At 35.4% G+C, this 23,899-nt stretch overlaps 2 protein-coding genes across 2 annotated transcripts in view; both read right to left on the bottom strand.

The window, feature by feature from the left end:
* LOC100378573 (mediator of RNA polymerase II transcription subunit 13-like) overlaps positions 1–2,845 on the bottom strand; it is a 73,594-nt gene extending 70,749 nt beyond the window's left edge. Inside the window, exons 1-2 of the mRNA XM_085491004.1 lie at positions 2,640–2,845; positions 2,032–2,314 (exon numbers count right to left, since the gene is read on the bottom strand). Of these exons, the coding sequence (XP_085347130.1) occupies positions 2,032–2,314; positions 2,640–2,708 (352 nt within the window). The 5' untranslated portion in view covers positions 2,709–2,845. The remainder of the gene's footprint in view (positions 1–2,031; positions 2,315–2,639) is intronic.
* A 9,113-nt stretch (positions 2,846–11,958) lies between these two features.
* Positions 11,959–23,899, bottom strand: part of LOC144355163 (uncharacterized) — a 94,782-nt gene continuing 82,841 nt past the window's right edge. Inside the window, exons 2-6 of the mRNA XM_085491399.1 lie at positions 18,343–18,468; positions 18,033–18,153; positions 13,857–13,971; positions 13,031–13,173; positions 11,959–12,686 (exon numbers count right to left, since the gene is read on the bottom strand). Of these exons, the coding sequence (XP_085347525.1) occupies positions 13,039–13,173; positions 13,857–13,971; positions 18,033–18,153; positions 18,343–18,370 (399 nt within the window). The 5' untranslated portion in view covers positions 18,371–18,468 and the 3' untranslated portion in view covers positions 11,959–12,686; positions 13,031–13,038. The remainder of the gene's footprint in view (positions 12,687–13,030; positions 13,174–13,856; positions 13,972–18,032; positions 18,154–18,342; positions 18,469–23,899) is intronic.

Genomic DNA, 23,899 nt, shown 5'->3' with positions numbered 1-23,899 from the left:
TCAAGAAAAAATGTATTATTGCTCCAGTGAAAGTTGCATTTCAAATTAACTACAAAAAGGGTTTATTTTCAAGATCGGCATGGTGTTAATTTGTAATATGCAGCTCAGAAAAATTTGAAAGGATGTTATGTACCAGCTGATCAAAGGCTGACATCCACAGTCAGAGATTATTATATTTCTTTACTTCATTTCAAGTATGTCAAGATCATCAATGATTATAATAATTACAATTACAATTTGTTTTATTAATCTCTCAATGTAGCAGTATTGATAGCTGGCTTGTTTTGTTGATGAAGGTATGTATGTGTTAACATAGCATGGTGTCACCACTACCCCATATTGCACAGATTGTAGCAACTAAACATTCCTAGCATTAATGGGTTTGATTTCAGTGTCAACTGTTGACAAGACACACACCAACTTTGCATTATTCTTTTAGTTAATTTCATTATCAATAAATTACCTAAGCCTACGATCTACCAAGTCATTGAAGCATAGGTTTGTAATATTAATTTTATTTTTAATAAACTATTTTACTTAGTAGACAATTTAAAAAAATAGCCAGCTTATATAAACAACAAAAACAATGCCACCAAATGATTCTATTGTTTAAATGTTGATACTAGAATTCAGAAATATGGGACAGTAATTCTAGGGATATAGGACTATGGTAATAAGTCGATATTAATACACTGAACATGTAATTGGCATAGATACACTGTCATGATACTTCACTGTGTTATACATGTCACAATGACAAGTGTAAAACTAGTTGAAATTATCATTTCTGAATGGCAGCCATCTTTTTTTTGCTATGATGTACACCTTCACTACATTAGGTAAATTGGGAGGGGGGTCTCCCAACTCTTGAGTTGGGTATTAAAAATTTGATTACTTATAAACATAAAATCAACGATTAAGGATTATAAAAATATTTCACTTTATATCCACAGCCAATGAAAAAAAAGGTCTTTTTTATATAACAGAGGTCAGACCTGAGGCCTCTTTAAACTCATCTGGCAAGTATTCCAGATCAATGTTTTACTCTACCACATTCCTGAAATTCAATGTCATTACATGGAGTTTAAACAGAAATTTTCTTCAAACATGTTTTGTATAATCACTGCTACCGATTGGGGAATTATATAGACGTCCCATTTTGTTAACATATTATACAAAGCTATTTCTGATAGATGAATAAACTATGAATCTACAAGGCATATGACATAATAAGTGTTATTGTACTTCAATACATGGGAACAATATACAAGCGAATTAAATAAAAAAAATCAATCAGCAAAAATGATGTACCAGGAAATATGGTTCATTTTATAGTATTTGTTTTTACTGTGGTTCTCAGCAGAGGTAAAGTGGTGACCACAACACACTAGTAATAGCAGTAACCTTCAAGGAGTCAGGCCACAATGGTAACCCATTGAAAACTGTTTTCTCATAGTGTAAGAGTCACAATGGCTCACTAAGATCTCAATGAAAAGGAAACAAATATGCCATCACTTTAAAACTTCCTCAAGTTTTAGCTGGGATTTCATAAATTCTGGCAGAACATTATCAGTAGCAATCTGGTTATCTGATGTATTTTTTTATGCAGGAGTTTGGCCCCCAGAACATGGATGCCATTTTACATCAAGATTAGAAATATCAAATTAACATAAACATGTTTACATAAAAGTGAGGTACTGCGCACTGCAGTTATAATGAATACAGTTTTGTTTTTTTTAAATCAAAACATATTAATGTGAAAAAGTACTGAACATGGATGAACAATTTGTAACATGAAATCAGTTATAAAATACAGTGGGGTAGCTTTAAAAAACACCACCCACCATCACCACCATCAGGATTACTTCTCTCATGTTACAAAATTTTCTTGATAACGTTTTAGAGAAACAGTCAAGAAATTCTCAGCACTCAGTAACTGGGTTTTGGGAATGACGACTGTGAATATAATAGGTATGTATAGTGAATAAATAAATATGCAAAACAGTGTTAAAACGTGTTTTTGTACGCTACCTTTCAGCTCATCAGCAATAATATCCGTGAAATCTGGTTCTTCTCCGTACCAATATACCCATAATTCGCGAGTACGGGAGAGTTCAGATCTGTTGCTTGCCCCTGGGGGTGGCGTCTCGATGTTAGGGTCGGGTATAACCCCAGGTACCTTGCGCCATACGCTTAATATATCGTTTGCCAGACAGTTGGCGAACGACCGCAAAACGGGGTCGTCGAGGGGGCCAACGAGAGGCCCATGGCTTGTCGCCGTGTAGCTACGCCATTTGATTCCGCTTAGGTCGGTCTGCAGACGGAGAAAATAAAATGAAACAAGGACATGTTACCAATCGACCTTATCACATTCAAAACTGGCGAATTTAAAAATAGCGCAAATATGGTTGAAATTTGAGGACATTTACCACATAGCCGATTAATTTACACAATTGCTACCGATCACAGGGCGAGACTTCACACCTTTCCGGTCACAGTTTATAGCTACTCCACCTGATTCCACGTTAATACTACAAAATATGTCATAAACTGATCACAGATCGTCAAAGTTCAGGATGAAATTAGGAACGAAATCTCACAAAATATGCACAGTCAATTTATTTGTTACAATAACTTACCAGTGCAAACAAATTCGAGTGACAATCCTCCAGACTAGCACCATTCGCCACCAGATTTGCAGCAGTCATGCTCCAAGCATGACTTCACCGTTTCAACAAGAACTTTCGGCGATGGATCGCGGCTGAGGTTCCTAAAATCGCTTGAAAATCGAGCCCAATTTGTTCGGAAAATTCACAATTGGACAGCGTAATGGCGACTAGTGATGGAAAATACAAGGCGGTAATTACCTCGACGTTGATTGGGCAATTATGGTCACGTGGTCTATGGCCTTGATTAATATGTAGTCAGATTTCAAAGCACAAGTTTTCTGTTTCGCACATCAAATACTCCGTCCTTTTCCCAGAATTGAATGTTTTTATTTCATTTACTTTTATTTTATATGATTTCTCGTTTATTCTCATTGTATATAGACAGATTCTATATATATATATTTACTTCCTGCACCTGGCATAAGGCAATAGTAATAATCGTTTCTTTTTCAGATTTCAGTAGTTTTAACAAATATCAAACACAAACAAATACAATAAAACAAGAAGATAAAGATAAAAATACAAAGTTTAGTACTTTTTCATGTCCAGATTAATGTTGCTTTTGTTATATGCACTTGAATGTCTTCATTAACAATTTACTGAACCCAAAACCAAAACGACTTTGACCTCAAACCTGTTACCTGACGACCAGGAGTGAATACATATAAATACTAGACGTTATGACGGTTACTAACAGTGATTCTAACTGGAGTATTCTTTAAGTAACGTGCATTTGAATGCAAAGTACTCATTTTGATTTGAATGTATATCAATGAACATGATTTTCAAGATGAAATTGTTTGAATACATATTGGTTTGAATGTGAATTTACTTGTGACTATTATGTAGTGTAATACATTTCTATTATGTCATAAATCAGAAAAAGGACAGTTTTATCAATGATTATGTGACGATTTGATAACGCAGTAATTTAAATACGTATTGGTTTGAATGTAAATTTACTTGTGAACATGTAACGTAGTGTAATACATTTCTATTATTTCATAAATAATAAAAAAACGACATTTTTTATCAATGATTATGTGACGATTTGATAACGCAGTAATTTAAATACGTATTGGTTTGAATGTAAATTTACTTGTGAACATGTAACGTAGTGTAATACATTTCTATTATTTCATAAATAATAAAAAAACGACATTTTTTTATCAATGATTATGTGACGATTTGATAACGCAGTAATTTAAATACGTATTGGTTTGAATGTAAATTTACTTGTGAACATGTAATGCAGTGTAATACATTTCCATTATGTCAAAAATCATAAAGAACGCTATTTTTTATCAATGATTATGTGACGATTTGATAACGCTGTAATTTAATTCTACCACTAACATTCTCAACTATCCACAACCATATACAGCATATATATCCGGCAATGGTGAAACACCATTCTGATGATCTACCACCACCATTCTCAACTATCTACAACCACTTTCAACGTCTAGGACCAGACGCCCAGATATCAACACCCACCATTCTAATCATCTACCACCAACATTCTCAACTATCTACAACCACTTTCAACGTCTATGACCAGACGCCCAGATAGCAACAACCCCCATTCTAATCATCTACCACTAACATTCTCAATTATCTATAACAACTTTCAACGTCTATGACCAGTCGCCCAAATATCAACACCCAACATTCTAATCATCTACTACCAACATTTTCAACTATCTACAACCACTTTCAACATCTATGACCAGACGCCCAGATATTAACACCCACCATTGTGATCATCTACTACCAACATTCTCAACTATCTACAACCACTTTCAACATCGATGACCAGACGACCAGATATCAACAACCATCACTGTGATCATCTACCACCAACATTCTCAACTATCTACAACCACTTTCAACGTCTAAGACCAGTCGCCCAAATATCAACGCCCACCATTCTAATCATCTACTACCAACATTCTCAACTATCTACAACCACTTTCAACGTCTATGACCAGTCGCCCAGATATCAACACCCACCATTCTAACCATCTACTACCAACATTCTCAACTATCTACAACCACATTCAAGATCTTTGACGAGACTCCCAGATATCAACACCCACCATTCTAATCATATACTACCAAACACTCTCAACTATCTACAACCACTTTCAACGTCTATGACCAGACACCCAGATATCAACACCCACCATTCTAATCATCCACCACCAACATTCTCAACTATACACGACCACTTTCAACATCTATAACCAAACACCGGGATATCAACACCCACCATTCTAATCATATACTACCAAACACTCTCAACTATCTACAACCACTTTCAACGTCTATGACCAGACACCCAGATATCAACACCCACCATTCTAATCATCCACTACCAACATTCTCAACTATACACGACCACTTTCAACATCTATAACCAAACACCGGAATATCAACACCCACCATTCTAATCATCTACCACCAACATTCTTAACTATACACGACCACTTTCAACATCTATAACCAGACACTGATATATCAACACCCACCATTCTAATCATCCACCACCAACATTCTCAACTATACACGACCACTTTCAACATCTATAACCAACACCGATATATCAACACCCACCATTCTAATCATCTACCACCAACATTCTCAACTATACACGACCACTTTCAACATCTATAACCAGACACCGGGATATCAACACCCACCATTCTAATCATATACTACCAAACACTCTCAACTATCTACATCATTTTCAATGTCTATGACCAGACGCCCAAATATCAACACCCACCATTCTAATCATCTACTACCAACATTCTCAACTATCTACAACCACTTTCAACGTCTATGACCAGTCGCCCAAACATCAACACCCACCATTCTAATCATCTACCACCAACATTCTCAACTATACACGACCACTTTCAACATCTATAACCAGACACCGAGATATCAACACCCACCATTCTAATCATCCACCACCAACATTCTCAACTATCTACAACCACTTTCAACGTCTATGACCAGTCGCCCAAATATCAACACCCACCATTCTAATCATCTACTACCAACATTCTCAACTATCTACAACCACTTTCAACGTCTATGACCAGTCGCCCAAATATCAACACCCACCATTCTAATCATCTACTACCAACATTCTCAACTATCTACAAGCTCTTACAACGTCTATGACCAGTCGCCCAGATATCAACACCCACCATTCTAATCATCCACCACCAACATTCTCAACTATACACGACCACTTTCAACATCTATAACCAACACCAATATATCAACACCCACCATTCTAATCATCTACCACCAACATTCTCAACTATACACAACCACTTTCAACATCTATAACCAGACACCGAGATATCAACACCCACCATTCTAATCATATATTACCAATATTATTAACTATCTACATCATTTTCAACGTCTATGACCAGACGCCCAAATATCAACACCCACCATTCTAATCATCTACTACCAACATTCTCAACTATCTACAACCACTTTCAACGTCTATGACCAGTCGCCCAAACATCAACACCCACCATTCTAATCATCTACCACCAACATTCTCAACTATACACGACCACTTTCAACATCTATAACCAGACACCGAGATATCAACACCCACCATTCTAATCATCCACCACCAACATTCTCAACTATCTACAACCACTTTCAACGTCTATCACCAGACACTGATATATCAACACCCACCATTCTAATCATCCACCACCAACATTCTCAACTATACACGACCACTTTCAACATCTATAACCAGACACCGATATATCAACACCCACCATTCTAATCATCTACCACCAACATTCTCAACTATACACGACCACTTTCAACATCTATAACCAGACACCGAGATATCAACACCCACCATTCTAATCATCCACCACCAACATTCTCAACTATCTACAACCACTTTCAACGTCTATCACCAGACACTGATATATCAACACCCACCATTCTAATCATCCACCACCAACATTCTCAACTATACACGACCACTTTCAACATCTATAACCAGACACCGATATATCAACACCCACCATTCTAATCATCTACCACCAACATCCTCAACTATACACGACCACTTTCAACATCTATAACCAGACACTGAGATATCAACACCCACCATTCTAATCATCCACCACCAACATTCTCAACTATCTACAACCACTTTCAACGTCTATGACCAGTCGCCCAAATATCAACACCCACCATTCTAATCATCTACCACCAACATTCTCAACTATCTACAACCACTTTCAACATCTATGACCAGTCGCCCAAATATCAACACCCACCATTCTAATCGTCTACTACCAACATTCTCAACTATCTACAACCTCTTACAACGTCTATGACCAGTCACCCAGATATCAACACCCACCATTCTAATCATCCACCACCAACATTCTCAACTATACACGACCACTTTCAACATCTATAACCAACACCGATATATCAACACCCACCATTCTAATCATCTACTACCAACATTCTCAACTATCCACAACCACTTTCAACATCTATAACCAGACACCGATATATCAACACCCACCATTCTAATCATATAATACCAAACACTCTCAACTATCAACAACCACTTTCAACGTCTATGACTAGTCGCCCAAATATCAACACCCACCATTCTAATCATCTACTACCAACATTCTCAACTATCTACAACCACTTTCAATGTCTATGACCAGACGCTCAGATATCAACACCCACCATTCTGATCATTTACTACCAACATTTTCAACTATCTACAACCATTTTCAACATCTATAACCAATTATCCAGGAATCGACAAATACCAATTTGATCCTCTACCACCATTACTGTCAACTATCTACAATTGATTCCACTATCTATAATGAGACACCTAGATATCAACAACCACCATTCTGGTCATCTATCACCAACATTCTCAACTATCCACAACTACTTTCAACATCTATAACCACATATCTAGGAAACCAAAAACATCATTCTGGTCATCAACCATCAATATTCCCAGCTATCTATAACTATTTTCAACCTCTATAACGAGATACCTAAATATCGAGAAAATCCAGATATCAACTACTAGTACTCTCACAATCTACCACCAACACTCTCAACTATCTACAACTACTTTCAACATCTATGATGAAACGTCCAGATATCAACAACCATCATTCTGGTCATCTACCACCAACAATCAATCAACAACTATTTACAATCACTTTCAACATCTATGACCATACACTCGGATATCAACAAAAAACATTCTGAATATCTGCCACCACCATTCTCAGCTATCTACAACCACTTGCAATATTTATGACCAGACTGAATTTAACGCATCTACAGCCATTTTCACCATCAATGGCTTGAATCTAATGCATCTACAGCCATTTTCACCATCAATGGCTTGAATCTAAGGCATCTACAGCCATTTTCACCATCAATGGCTTGAATCTAAGGCATCTACAGCCATTTTCACCATCAATGGCTTGAATCTAAGGCATCTACAGCCATTTTCACCATCAATGGCTTGAATCTAATGCATCTACAGCCATTTTCACCATCAATGGCTTGAATCTAAGGCATCTACAGCCATTTTCACCATCAATGGCTTGAATCTAAGGCATCTACAGCCATTTTCACCATCAGTGGCTTGAATCTAAGGCATCTACAGCCATTTTCACCATCAATGGCTTGAATCTAATGCATCTACAGCCATTTTCACCACCAATGGCTTGAATCTAAGGCATCTACAGCCATTTTCACCATCAATGGCTTGAATCTAATGCATCTACAGCCATTTTCACCATCAATGGCTTGAATCTAATGCATCTACAGCCATTTTCACCATCAATGGCTTGAATCTAATGCATCTACAGCCATTTTCACCATCAATGGCTTGAATCTAAGGCATCTACAGCCATTTTCACCATCAGTGGCTTGAATCTAAGGCATCTACAGCCATTTTCACCATCAATGGCTTGAATCTAATGCATCTACAGCCATTTTCACCACCAATGGCTTGAATCTAAGGCATCTACAGCCATTTTCACCATCAATGGCTTGAATCTAATGCATCTACAGCCATTTTCACCAGCAGTGGCTTGAATCTAAGGCATCTACAGCCATTTTCACCATCAATGGCTTGAATCTAATGCATCTACAGCCATTTTCACCATCAATGGCTTGAATCTAATACATCTACAGCCATTTTCACCACCAATGGCTTGAATCTAAGGCATCTACAGCCATTTTCACCATCAATGGCTTGAATCTAAGGCATCTACAGCCATTTTCACCATCAACGTCTTGAATCTAAGGCATCTACAGCCATTTTCACCACCAATGTCTTGAATCTAAGGCATCTACAGCCATTTTCACCATCAACGTCTTGAATCTAAGGCATCTACAGCCATTTTCACCACCAATGTCTTGAATCTAAGGCATCTACAGCCATTTTCACCATCAATGGCTTGAATCTAAGGCATCTACAGCCACTTTCACCATCAATGGCTTGAATCTAATGCATCTACAGCCATTTTCACCACCAATGGCTTGAATCTAAGGCATCCACAGCCATTTTCACCATCAATGGCTTGAATCTAAGGCATCTACAGCCATTTTCACCATCAACGTCTTGAATCTAAGGCATCTACAGCCATTTTCACCATCAATGGCTTGAATCTAATGCATCTACAGCCATTTTCACCATCAATGGCTTGAATCTAAGGCATCCACAGCCATTTTCACCATCAATGGCTTGAATCTAAGGCATCTACAGCCATTTTCACCATCAATGTCTTGAATCTAAGGCATCTACAGCCGCTATTTTAAACACATTTGAACTTCGGCAATTTGCAAGTGATGTCCCACAATTATCCACATGCATGACTAACACTCGAACTTTTGATTCTTTTTTATCTATCTCTATATTTAAAAAAAGGTTCCTACAACTACAAATTTACTGTGTATTATGGTGTACTCGGCAGTTATTTTCGATTGATTGTAGGTTAGTATATTGTTTGTTTCTGTCAGTGTACCTACCACACTCAAACTCATACATATTACGATTCTCTGTCATATTAACCACATATTCATCTATGTCCATCATATGTGTGGTGACCCCACACTAAGCCAATCAGAGTCGGCGGCACGGAATTTTGCATGGGGAGGGGCGAGATCTGCTCACCAACTTTGGTGACAGAATTAAAAAAAAAATTGAGCATTTTTTAGCTAATCTGCAGGGCCCTCTATCATCGTTATGGTGCCTTCATACCGATTTTTTTTACATTTCTAAGATTTTTGCAGTCTTGGCGAATTTGCATCGCCCTTTATCATCATTATGATGCCCTCATACCGATTTTTTTTAACGCAGCTCTAAGAAAAGTTTCTATCGTTTGAGGACGCACTGGGATTCGATGTCTTACAAGTTGAGTCAACCAAATTGTTGAATGTTTTCCTAGACACCTTTAATTTTTTGCTGTGATCAAAATACTTAATTGAATATCAAAACAACAAGAACAACAAAATATAATAAAAACAAATAATTTATTCATTAACCTCAATTTCTTCGTCTGAGGGCGCACTCCAGGTTCTGAGTTCTGAAAAGTCAACTCTACCTTTAATTTCACATATAGCTTATGCTTATATTGTTGATTAATAGAATAAATCTCTGCATGACAACATCACCACACAAATAATACTGGTCGTTCAGTTCATTATTAAGGCAGAAACCTACTCATAAGTGCAAATACACAGAAGTTATTCACTTTCCAATAAATTGTACTTCAAGGCAATATAGGAATATTGCCTTAAAAAAATGGGGGTCACCAGCTTAATTTTCGAGAAAACTATGGTTGCACTTTAGTGGATAGTGGCCATTTTGACAGTATTATAGTGCTTTAACCACAGGTTCCTATGGCACAGATATTATTTCCTATCTCAAAATTTTCTTTAACATTGTGTTCTATGGAATTGTTCTAAAAATACAATTTGTTGGGATATATTAGGACAAGTTTCACACAATATGTCACTGTAACACACAAAGTAATGATATTTCATTGTAACATGGAACAATAGCTTGATGATTTGACATAATAAAATAATTAACACTGTCATGCGATTTATGACCAACTTTGTCAAAAAATGTGAGTAAGCTAAAGCGTTTATTATTTCATGTAAACAATGTATTCTACATGTGTTGTATACGTCGCTATATGTCCCATATCGAACGTGAAGAGGCGTGTCAGACGACCACCGCCATTTAATTTTCACTGTCATGCTCAACGTCTGCCCAAAATAATGAGGCAAGCACAGACCCATGAATTCATGGTAATTGTGTTGTAACTGAGTTCAATATAAATCATGTCTGTGGAATAATACTTCATCGTCTGATAAGTACAGCAATGACGTAATACAATGTCCATGTATGGGCATCGGCATGTAATATATTACGTGAATCAGAGTTGGCAACGAAGTGCGAGTCAAAGCGCGCCCATGTAAGTGCAACAATTCTACCCCATCATCGCAGAGGCACACGCCCATGAATTCTCGTATCCTCGGGTGGACATTCGGGCATTTTCACCGCCTGGCAACCCTCGCTGTGAAAACAAAGGCCAAAAACTTGCAGAAAACAGAACTTTGGGATGGTTGTTGAGACTCCCCTGAACAGTGTAACAAGATTTAGCCCTACGTGTGTAACAAATATAAATTTGGTTGTTCAGGATTACTTAAAAGTTGAGTTTGTGCTGTTTTCTCGAATTTTCACCGGCTCGACCAGGGTTCCACAGCAGCGCGCACAGAGCCTATAGAAATGCATGTACAGTGGTTCGCGTCTTGTGACGTAACTCCGCCCCGAGGATAAGATGTGTCGCACGAACATATTTTTCTTCTAAATTGCGCCATCTAGCGACAAAAAACTAATATCATGTAAATGGATGGAATGAGGTTCACATCGTCGATATCACTAGAATATAAATGACATCCAACGACACCAGCTTTGAACCACGTTGACTTTTGCCATCTCTGGTTGTGTTTCCTTGCCAACCCATCTTCATATTTTAAGGTGTATTATTGCTACAAATTTTCTATGTATATATATTTGCAACTGAACTAATATCGTGTGAACTTCACAGCATGTACTAGTCCAGACAATTGTCAGATTGCCTACACTGGCACATTCAACACAAAATATGACGTACAACCATAACATCCATCTTAACAATACTATAAATTAACATGAATAGTCTTTGTGTTGTGTTTTTAATTTCAGTTTATTATAATAGGCATACATTTCTTGTACCTGTGTCATACACACAGAGAGAAGTTTTAATTATTAAAAGTCTGACTTCCCAGGACTTGATTTCTTAGAAAATATAATTATATATCCTTTGAGATTAAAACAGTTACAAATACAATTTAGAATGGCACAACGCATGCTGTAAAATTGTAATAATACCAGTAGTTCAGCTGTTGACATTACATGTAAAGAGCATTGCCCGTCACACAGAGTATTCACATTCAATGTATACGATCTATATCCAAGATGACACGGTACGATGACCGCAGCCTTCAAAGAGGCTCACATGTGTCTACATGAATTGGCATTCTACTTTACATTCTGACATCATAGCATAGCAAGTGTTTGCGACAAATATGTCAGCTTGTCTGAAGGTGCACTTCTATACTTCATTTCATATAATATAAAACTCCAATAAAACAGATTTATGTAAAGTTATCTTACACGTGTCATGGGGAAAAGGACCGTGGTGTGGACTAGTATCCCAATAGATGTGAATGTCCGTCATTATATCATATATAAATATCATAACACTATTAGATCGGAATCCTTGCGAAAAAGTAAATGCCAGTCTGTAAATCAGTTCTATTGGTTTTATTACTTTTAAAATAAACCATCCCCGATGGCACGCCTGTTTGCAATTGATCGACCTCATAGGACACTGAAATAATGAGAACCTGTGATAAAAGACAAAAAAAAAAAGACAAATCAAAACAGATTTTGAAAAATACTTCAATAAGTTTAGACAATTCATTTATGTATATACCACACTTGAGGCATCCAATTTATCTGATCGAAAAGTCAGATTAGATTATTCTAAATAAATTGAGCACGACCAACTTTCATAATATTGTTATCATATTGTGTCTTATTAGACCAGTCGAATTAAACATTTGTTGGTATATATAATCAGGTTTATGTGAGGAGAGCAAATCTAATCGCGTAAATCAGCCTTGGAGGTTGACGTTACGCTCATCGTAATGCATTTCTACAGCTCTAACAGAATAAAACTGCTTTTTACCTCTCTGCTTAGAAAAATACTCCAGCTTCCAACTGTTCTTCTAAACTGAGCTTCCACAGATGTCTTGACCTTTCAGCCATATTTGCGCATAAATCGCCTATTTTGCTAGCTCCGTTAGAAGATTTAGACACGTTGTACATCAGCTACATGAAACAAAAATGAATAAAAATGATACAGAGGCTGTGTCCTTGTTCATAGCACGTTGAGGGCACCATTTCCCTTACGAAACGGTATCAACACAACTCATCATGATTTCTAGGGAAAAACCAATGAATTACTATAAATACATGATTTATAGTATATAATACTGAATACCAAACTGAATCACTGGATTACTGTTTGTTGGCGAACCGCGCCGCTTTGATGTCCTCAAAATCACTTTTGCGTGTTTGTGTGTGATTTCATTTACTAATTCTTCTGTGATTTTTTGGCAGGGCCCATTCAGTTCATACTTGGCATACCGTCAGTCTAGTTGAGAGGTAAAATTAAAAACAAATCTTGGCCTACTGTTGCCACGGCTATCACCTCTTACCAGTCTTGTAATAGCAGTGTTCAAATGTTCATGCTTTTTATTTTGGTTAAGTTGTTATACTGTATCAACTTAAGTCCCAACGCAACTTTGAACTTTGAATGAACTGTAAATGTTGTGTTCAATCAAAGAACCTGGAAAATACTATCGCAAAACGGTCAGAAATGAAAAGTTTGTCATCTAATCAAAATCTATATTAAAGGGTCAATTTTTTGTCACACTTGCAACTTATGATTTATTGTGGAGGGATGAATGTTAATCAAACATATTATATTTGCTGTGTGCACGGTTGCTTACTGCGAGAAATTCGTCAAACTCAATACAATCGGAACCATCGACGTCCACTTCATCAAAATATCGTCTTCTCTCCTCTTCAGTAGAACGATCTCCCATTTGCTGCAAGATTGCACATCTATTAACAAATACATAGTAAATCAATTATTTGCTGAAATCTGACACAAGTTGCGATAAAGATGAAATGCACTTTTTGATTTTTAAAATTCACTATTATTTTTTAGATTTTTACACTCAAATCAATGTATACAATTTTGTAGAGAGTTGGCATAGTTAACTCTATTTTTGTTTCGTAAAAACGTAAATTATTGGTTTACAGAAAAGCACAAATATCACGAGGTGAATTGGGTCGTTGTCCAATTCAATTAGAAATAATTAGTAACGTACTCTCATACTGGGCAAGAATACAACAAAGTTCCAATACTAACCAGCACTATAAAAAATGAAACTGAACTACATGAAACTGAACTACATGAAACTGAACTACTTGAAACTGAACTACATGAAACTGAACTACTTGAAACTGAACTAAATGAAACTAAACTACATGAAACTGAACTACATGAAACTGAACTACTTGAAACTGAACTACATGAAACTGAACTACATGAAACTGTACTACTTGAAACTGAACTACATGAAACTGAACAACTTGAAACTGAACTATATGAAACTGAACTACATGAAACTGAACTACTTGAAACTGAACTACATGAAACTGAACTACATGAAACTAAACTACATGAAACTGAACTACATGAAACTACTACTTGAAACTGAACTACATGAAACTGAACAACTTGAAACTGAACTACATGAAACTGAACTACATGAAACTGAACTACATGAAACTGAACTACTTGAAACTGAACTACTTGAAACTGAACTACATGAAACTGAACTACATGAAACTAAACTACATGAAACTGAACTGCATGAAACTGAACTGCATGAAACTGAACTACATGAAACTGAACTGCATGAAACTGAACTGCATGAAACTGAACTGCATGAAACTGAACTACATGAAACTGAACTACATGAAACTGAACTACATGAAACTGAACTGCATGAAACTGAACTACTTGAAACTGAACTGCATAAAACTGAACTACATGAAACTGAACTACATGAAACTGAACTACATGAAACTGAACTACATGAAACTGAACTACTTGAAACTGAACTACTTGAAACTGAACTACATGAAACTGAACTACATGAAACTAAACTACATGAAACTGAACTGCATGAAACTGAACTGCATGAAACTGAACTACATGAAACTGAACTACATGAAACTGAACTGCATGAAACTGAACTGCATGAAACTGAACTGCATGAAACTGAACTACATGAAACTGAACTACATGAAACTGAACTACATGAAACTGAACTGCATGAAACTGAACTACTTGAAACTGAACTACATGAAACTGAACTGCATGAAACTGAACTACATGAAACTGAACTACATGAAACTGAACTACATGAAACTGAACTACATGAAACTGAACTACATGAAACTGAACTACATGAAACTGAACTACATGAAACTGAACTACTTGAAACTGAACTACTTGAAACTGAACTACATGAAACTGAACTACATGAAACTAAACTACATGAAACTGAACTGCATGAAACTGAACTACATGAAACTGAACTACATGAAACTGAACTGCATGAAACTGAACTACATGAAACTGAACTACATGAAACTGAACTACATGAAACTGAACTACATGAAACTGAACTGCATGAAACTGAACTGCATGAAACTGAACTACTTGAAACTGAACTACATGAAACTGAACTGCATGAAACTGAACTACATGAAACTGAACTACATGAAACTGAACTACATGAAACTGAACTACTTGAAACTGAACTATTTGAAACTGACCTACATGAAACTGAACTACATGAAACTGAACTACTTGAAACTGATCTACATGAAACTGTACTACTTGAAACTGAACTACATGAAACTGAACAACTTGAAACTGAACTACATGAAACTGAACTACATGAAACTGAACTACTTGAAACTGAACTATTTGAAACTGAACTACATGAAACTGAACTACATGAAACTGAACTACTTGAAACTGAACTACATGAAACTGAACTGCATGAAACTGAACTACATGAAACTGAACTACATGAAACTGAACTACATGAAACTGAACTGCATGAAACTGAACTACATGAAACTGAACTACATGAAACTGAACTGCATGAAACTGAACTACATGAAACTGAACTACATGAAACTGAACTACATGAAACTGAACTACATGAAACTAAACTGCATGAAACTGAACTGCATGAAACTGAACTACATGAAACTGAACTACATGAAACTGAACTACATGAAACTGAACTACTTGAAACTGAACTACATGAAACTGAACTACATGAAACTGAACTACTTGAAACTGAACTACATGAAACTGAACTGCATGAAACTGAACTGCATGAAACTGAACTACATGAAACTGAACTACATGAAACTGAACTACATGAAACTGAACTACATGAAACTGAACTACATGAAACTGAACTACATGAAACTGAACTGCATGAAACTGAACTGCATGAAACTGAACTACATGAAACTGAACTACATGAAACTGAACTACTTGAAACTGAACTACATGAAACTGAACTACATGAAACTGAACTACATGAAACTGAACTACATGAAACTAAACTACATGAAACTGAACTACATGAAACTGAACTACTTGAAACTGAACTACTTGAAACTGAACTACATGAAACTGAACTACATGAAACTGAACTACATGAAACTGAACTACTTGAAACTGAACTACTTGAAACTGAACTACATGAAACTGAACTACTTGAAACTGAACTACATGAAACTGAACTGCATGAAACTGAACTACATGAAACTGAACTACATGAAACTGAACTACATGAAACTGAACTACATGAAACTGAACTGCATGAAACTGAACTACATGAAGCTGAACTACATGAAACTGAACTGCATGAAACTGAACTACATGAAACTGAACTACATGAAACTAAACTACATGAAACTGAACTACTTGAAACTGAACTACATGAAACTGAACTACATGAAACTGAACTGCATGAAACTGAACTACATGAAACTGAACTACATGAAACTGAACTACATGAAACTGAACTACATGAAACTGAACTACATGAAACTAAACTACATGAAACTGAACTGCATGAAACTGAACTACATGAAACTGAACTACATGAAACTGAACTACATGAAACTGAACTACTTGAAACTGAACTACATGAAACTGAACTACATGAAACTGAACTGCATGAAACTGAACTACATGAAACTGAACTACATGAAACTGAACTACATGAAACTGAACTACATGAAACTAAACTACATGAAACTGAACTGCATGAAACTGAACTACATGAAACTGAACTACATGAAACTGAACTACATGAAACTAAACTACATGAAACTGAACTGCATGAAACTGAACTACATGAAACTGAACTACATGAAACTGAACTACATGAAAAATGACAAATCCCATTCTTATCATTGATTATACATCAATCAGAAACACTCTAATGTGACATTCATAATTGAAGGGTAATGATAATACACCAAAATAAATATGAATTTAATCAGAGCTAAATGGCAAGACATTACCTTTATAAATGGAAAACAAAACGTGAACAAAGGCCAGAATCTTAGCAACAAACACAAAATGTTAGTTACAAAAAAGTTAAATAATGTTTATAAATAATAAGTTTATAATGGACATTATCTAAAAGCTACAATTCACCAATCAAATAAGAATGTGACAAGGATGTTTTCTTGATATTAGGATTTGTAAGCTGTGTGACAAAAATAAAATTAGCATTAAAAACCATTACATAAAGAATTGCTGAAATGCAACGATTTCAGCACATATACAACATTACTTCCACAACAGTTTGATAAACCTAGTCAAGAATGCAAATTTATATACTTATTAAATGCTTCAGATAAAAAGCTTATAATAAATTTTACCAACTATGTATATTTTTTATTTTGTGATAGTTGTATTCAGTGACCATACTGATGTATAACTTTGAAATGGTGTTGTGTCAATAAATAATGACTGATGTTATTTTGTGGACTCGATTTCAGCAGCTACTTACAATTCGTGGAAATCGATGATGCCATCCTGGTTCATGTCAAATGTGGTGAAATGTGAGCGGATATCAATAATTTGATTGTTTGACAGACCGTATAACTGACTGTACATTTTAAAGTCAATATCTAAATAATGAAGAGATAGAAGATATATTAATGGTCTAGCATCAAGTAAATGGTTTTCGTGATGATGTAATCGATCACCAATTGTAACGCTATTTGGACATATTTGTCCATATTAAAATAATCTACATATGTGGCGCACACAAACATGTGCGTACTGGTCAGCTGGTAAGCACAATGTACTGGACATACCTTCGAATTTAGATTTGGCCAGAATCATACGTTGTCTCTGATCTATAAACCCTTCGCAGAACTGTTCAGTTATTTTCTGAAACTTCGTCTTGCTAGTGTGAATCTCAATACCAATTCGTCTTTCACCTAAAATAATAAGTGGACGAAATTACCATCATTTGATGTGTAACGTAATTGCTTACTTGATTGGCACACACACGTCCTGACTACAGAATGGACACCAAAAACAAAAAGGTTGAGCCGAACAGAGTCGAGCGCAACGTAACCGTCTGTCTGCTTTCTACGATCTCCAGAGTTCGTGGTTATTGAACCTCTACCTTTATTCGAATGATTATGCGTTGACCTGTACCTCGAGACAATGGCATCAATTTGTTCAGTTTAATTTTAAAACGATGAACGAACGCTTCCTTCATTATTGTGAGCTGTGAGGTGCGGGTGATAATGAACGACCAAAGAGAGGGGCCTTTCACCCAAACGCAACCATAGATACCATGCTTCTAATCTACTTGTGTCGTGTGAAAACTATGGCTAAATTTCTGCCACAATTTCCGTTGTAGTGATTTTTTGCCTGGAGCTATGGGTACGTTGAACATTCACACATTACCATAGTAACAGGGTTATGGATATGTTGAACATTCTCACATTACCATAGTAACAGGGTTATGGATATGTCAAACATTCACACATTACCTTAGTAACAGGGTTATGGATATGTCAAACATTCACACATTACCTTAGTAACAGGGTTATGGATATGTCAAACATTCACACATTTCCTTAGCGAAAGGGTTATAGATATGTCAAACATTTGCACATTACCTTAATAACTGAGTAAAGAATATGTTAAACATTCACACATTACTTTAGTAACAGGGTTATGGATATGTCAAACATTCACACATTACCTTAGTAACAGGGTTATGGATATGTCAAACATTCACACATTACCTTAATAACTGAGTAAAGAATATGTCAAACATTCACACATTACCTTAGTAACAGGGTTATGGATATGTCAAACATTCACACATTACCTTAATAACTGAGTAAAGAATATGTCAAACATTCACACATTACCTTAGTAACAGGGTTATGGATATGTCAAACATTCACACATTACCTTAATAACTGAGTAAAGAATATGTCAAACATTCACACATTACTTTAGTAACTGGGTTATGGGTATGTTGAACATTCTCACATTACCTTAATAACTGAGTAAAGAATATGTCAAACATTCACACATTACTTTAGTAACTGGGTTATGGGTATGTTGAACATTCTCACATTACCTTAATAACTGAGTAAAGAATATGTCAACATTCACACATTACTTTAGTAACTGGGTTATGAGTATGTTGAACATTCTCACATTACCTTAATAACTGAGTAAAGAATATGTCAAACATTCACACATTACTTTAGTAACTGGGTTATGGGTATGTGGAACATTCACACATTACCTTAGTAACAGAACTATGGGTATGTTGAACATTCACACATTACCATAGTAACTGGGTTATGGGTATGTGGAACATTCACACATTACCTTAGTAACAGAACTATGGGTATGTTGAACATTCACACATTACCATAGTAACAGGGTTACGGATATGTCAAACATTCACACATTACCTTAGTAACAGAACTATGGGTATGTTGAACATTCACACATTACCATAGTAACAGGGTTACGGATATGTCAAACATTCACACATTACGTTAGTAACAGGGTTAAGGATATGTTGAACATTCTCACATTACCATGGTAACTGAGTTATAGGTATGATGAGCATTCACACACTACCTTAGTAACAGAGCTATGGGTATGTTGAACATTCACACATTACCTTAGTAACAGGGTTACGGATATGTCAAACATTCACACATTACCTTAGTAACAGGGTTATGGATATGTTGAACATTCTCACATTACCATGGTAACTGAGTTATAGGTATGTTGAACATTCACACATTTTCTTAGTGAAAGGGTTATAGATTTGTCAAATATTCGCACATTACCTTAATAACTGAGTTATAGGTATGTTGAACATTCTCACATCACCTAAATGACTGCGTTATGGGCATGTTGAACATTCTCACATTACCTTAATAACTGAGTAAAGAATATGTCAAACATTCATACATTACCTTAGTAACTGAGTTATAGGTATGTTGAGCATTCACACATTACCTTAGTAGCAGGGTTATGGATATGTCAAACATTCACACATTACCTTAGTAACAGAGCTATGGATATGTTGAACATTCACACATTACCTGAGTAACAGGGTTATGGATATGTCAAACATTCACACATTACCTTAGTATTTGAGTTATAGTTATGTCGAACATTCTCACATCACCTTAGTAACTGAGTTATAGGTATGTTGAACATTCACACATTACCTTAGTAAATGAGTTATGAGTATGTTAAACATTCACACATTACCTTAGTAATTGAGTTATAGTTATGTTGAACATTCATACATTACCTTAGTAATTGAGTTATGGGTATGTTGAACATTCTCACATTATCTTAATTGAGTAAAATATATGTCAAACATTCACACATTACCTTAGTAACTGAGTGATAGGTATGTTGAACATTCACACATTACCTTAGTAATTGAGTTATAGGTATGTTGAACATTCTCACATTACCTTAGTAACTTGGTTATGGGTATGTCAAACATTCACACATTACCTTAGTAACTGAGTCATAGGTATGTTGAACATTCACAAATTATTTAATAACTGAGTTATGGGTATGTTGAACATTCACACATTTCCTTAGTAACTGGGTTATGGGTATGTTGAACATTCACACATTTCCTTAGTAACTGAGTTATAGGTATGTTGAACATTCACACATTAAGTTAGTAATTGAGTTATAGGTGTGTTGAATATTCACACATTACCTTAGTAACTGAGTTATAGTTATGTTGAACATTCATACATTACCTTAGTAATTGAGTTATGGGTATGTTGAACATTCACACATTACCTTAGTAATTGAGTTATAGGTATGTTGAATATTCACATATTACCTTAGTAACTGGGTTATAAGTATGTTGAACATTCACACATTACCTTAGTAACTGAGTTATGGGTATGTTGAACATTCACATATTACCTTCGTAACTGGATTATGGGTATGTTGAACATTCACACATTACCTTAGTAACTGAGTTATGGGTATGTTGAACATTCACACATTACCTTAGTAACAGGGTTATGGATATGTCAAACATTCACACATTACCTTTGTAACAGAGCTATGGGTATGTTGAACATTCACACATTACCTAAGTAACAGGGTTATGGATATGTCAAACTTTCACACATTACCTTAGTAATTGAGTTATAGTTATGTCGAAAATTCTCACATCACCTTAGTAACTGAGTTATAGGTATGTTGAACATTCACACATTACCTTAGTAATTGAGTTATAGTTATGTTGAACATTCATACATTACCTTAGTAATTGAGTTATGGGTATGTTGAACATTCACACATTACCTTAGCAATTGAGTTATAGGTATGTTGAATATTCACATATTACCTTAGTAACTGGGTTATAAGTATGTTGAACATTCACATATTACCTTAGTAACTGGATTATGGGTATGTTGAACATTCACACATTACCTTAGTAACTGAGTTATGGGTATGCTGAACATTCACACATTACCTTAGTAACTGGGTTATGGGTATGTTGAATATTCACACATTACCATAATAACTGAGTTATAAGGTATGTCGAACATTCTCACATCTACTTAATAACTGAGTTATGGGTATGTTGAACATTCTCACATTATCTTAATTGAGTAAAAGGTATGTCAAACATTCACACATTACCTTAGTAACTGAGTTATAGGTATATTGAACATTCACACATTACCTTAGTAATTGAGTTATAGGTATGTTGAACATTCTCACATTACCTTAGTAACTTGGTTATTGGTATGTCAAACATTCACACATTACCTTAGTAACTGGATTATGGGTATGTCAAACATTCACACATTACCTTAGTAATTGAGTTATAGGTATGTTGAGCATTTACATGTTACCTTAGTAAATGAGCTATGGGTATGTTGAACATTCACACATTACCTTAGTAACAGGGTTATGGATATGTCAAACATTCACACTTTGCCTTAGTAATTGAGTTATAGGTATGTCGAACATTCTCACATCACCTTAGTAACTGAGTTATAGGTATGTTGAACATTAACACATTACCTTAGTAATTGAGTTATTGGTATGTTGAACATTAACACATTACCTTAGTAATTGAGTTCCAGGAATGTTGAACATTAACACATTTCCTTAGTAACTGAGTTATAGGTATGTTGAACATTAACACATTACCTTAGTAATTGGGTTATAGGTATGTTGAACATTCACACATTACCTTAGTAACTGAGTTATAGGTATGTTGAACATTAACACATTTCCTTAGTAACTGAGTTATAGGTATGTCGAACATTCTCACATCACCTTAGTAACTGAGTTATAGGTATGTTGAACATTAACACATTACCTTACTAATTGAGTTATATGTATGTTGAACATTAACACATGACTTTAGTAATTGAGTTATAGGAATGTTGAACATTCACACATTACCTTAGTAATTGAGTTGTAGGTATGTTGAACATTAACACATTACCTTAGTAACTGAGTTATAGGTATGTTGAACATTAACACATTACCTTAGTAATTGAGTTATAGGTATGTCGAACATTCTCACATCACCTTAGTAACAGAGTTATAGGTATGTTGAACATTAACACATTACCTTAGTAACAGGGTTATGGGTATGTCAAACATTCACACATTACCTTAGTAATTGAGTTATAGGTATGTTGAACATTAACACATTACCTTAGTAATTGGGTTATAGGTATGTCGAACATTAACACATTACCTTAGTAATTGGGTTATAGGTATGTTGAACATTAACACATTACCTTAGTAATTGGGTTATAGGTATGTTGAACATTCACACATGACCTTAGTAACTGAGTTATAGGTATGTTGAACATTAACACATTACCTTAGTAACTGAGTTATAGGTATGTTGAACAATCTCACATCACCTTAGTAACTGAGTTATAGGTATGTTGAACATTAACACATTACCTTAGTAATTGGGTTATGGGTATGTTGAACATTAACACATTACCTTAGTAACTGAGTTATATGTATGTTGAACATTCACACATTACCTTGGTAACTGAGTTATAGGTATGTCGAACATTCTCATATCACCTTAGTAACGGAGTTATAGGTATGTTGAACATTAACACATTACCTTAGTAATTGGGTTATGGGTATGTTGAACATTAACACATTACCTTAGTAACTGAGTTATAGGTATGTTGAACATTAACACATTACCTTGGTAACTGAGTTATAGGTGTGTCAAACATTCGCACATTACCTTAGTAATTGAGTTATAGGTATGTTGAACATTAACACATTACCTTAGTAATTGGGTTATAGGTATGTTGAACATTCACACATGACCTTAGTAACTGAGTT

Source organism: Saccoglossus kowalevskii, chromosome 16 (assembly GCF_978046115.1).
Source record: "Saccoglossus kowalevskii chromosome 16, keSacKowa6.1, whole genome shotgun sequence".
In the NCBI taxonomy this organism is placed as follows: Eukaryota; Metazoa; Hemichordata; class Enteropneusta; family Harrimaniidae; genus Saccoglossus; species Saccoglossus kowalevskii.
This window is presented reverse-complemented; position numbering and strand designations above follow the sequence as displayed.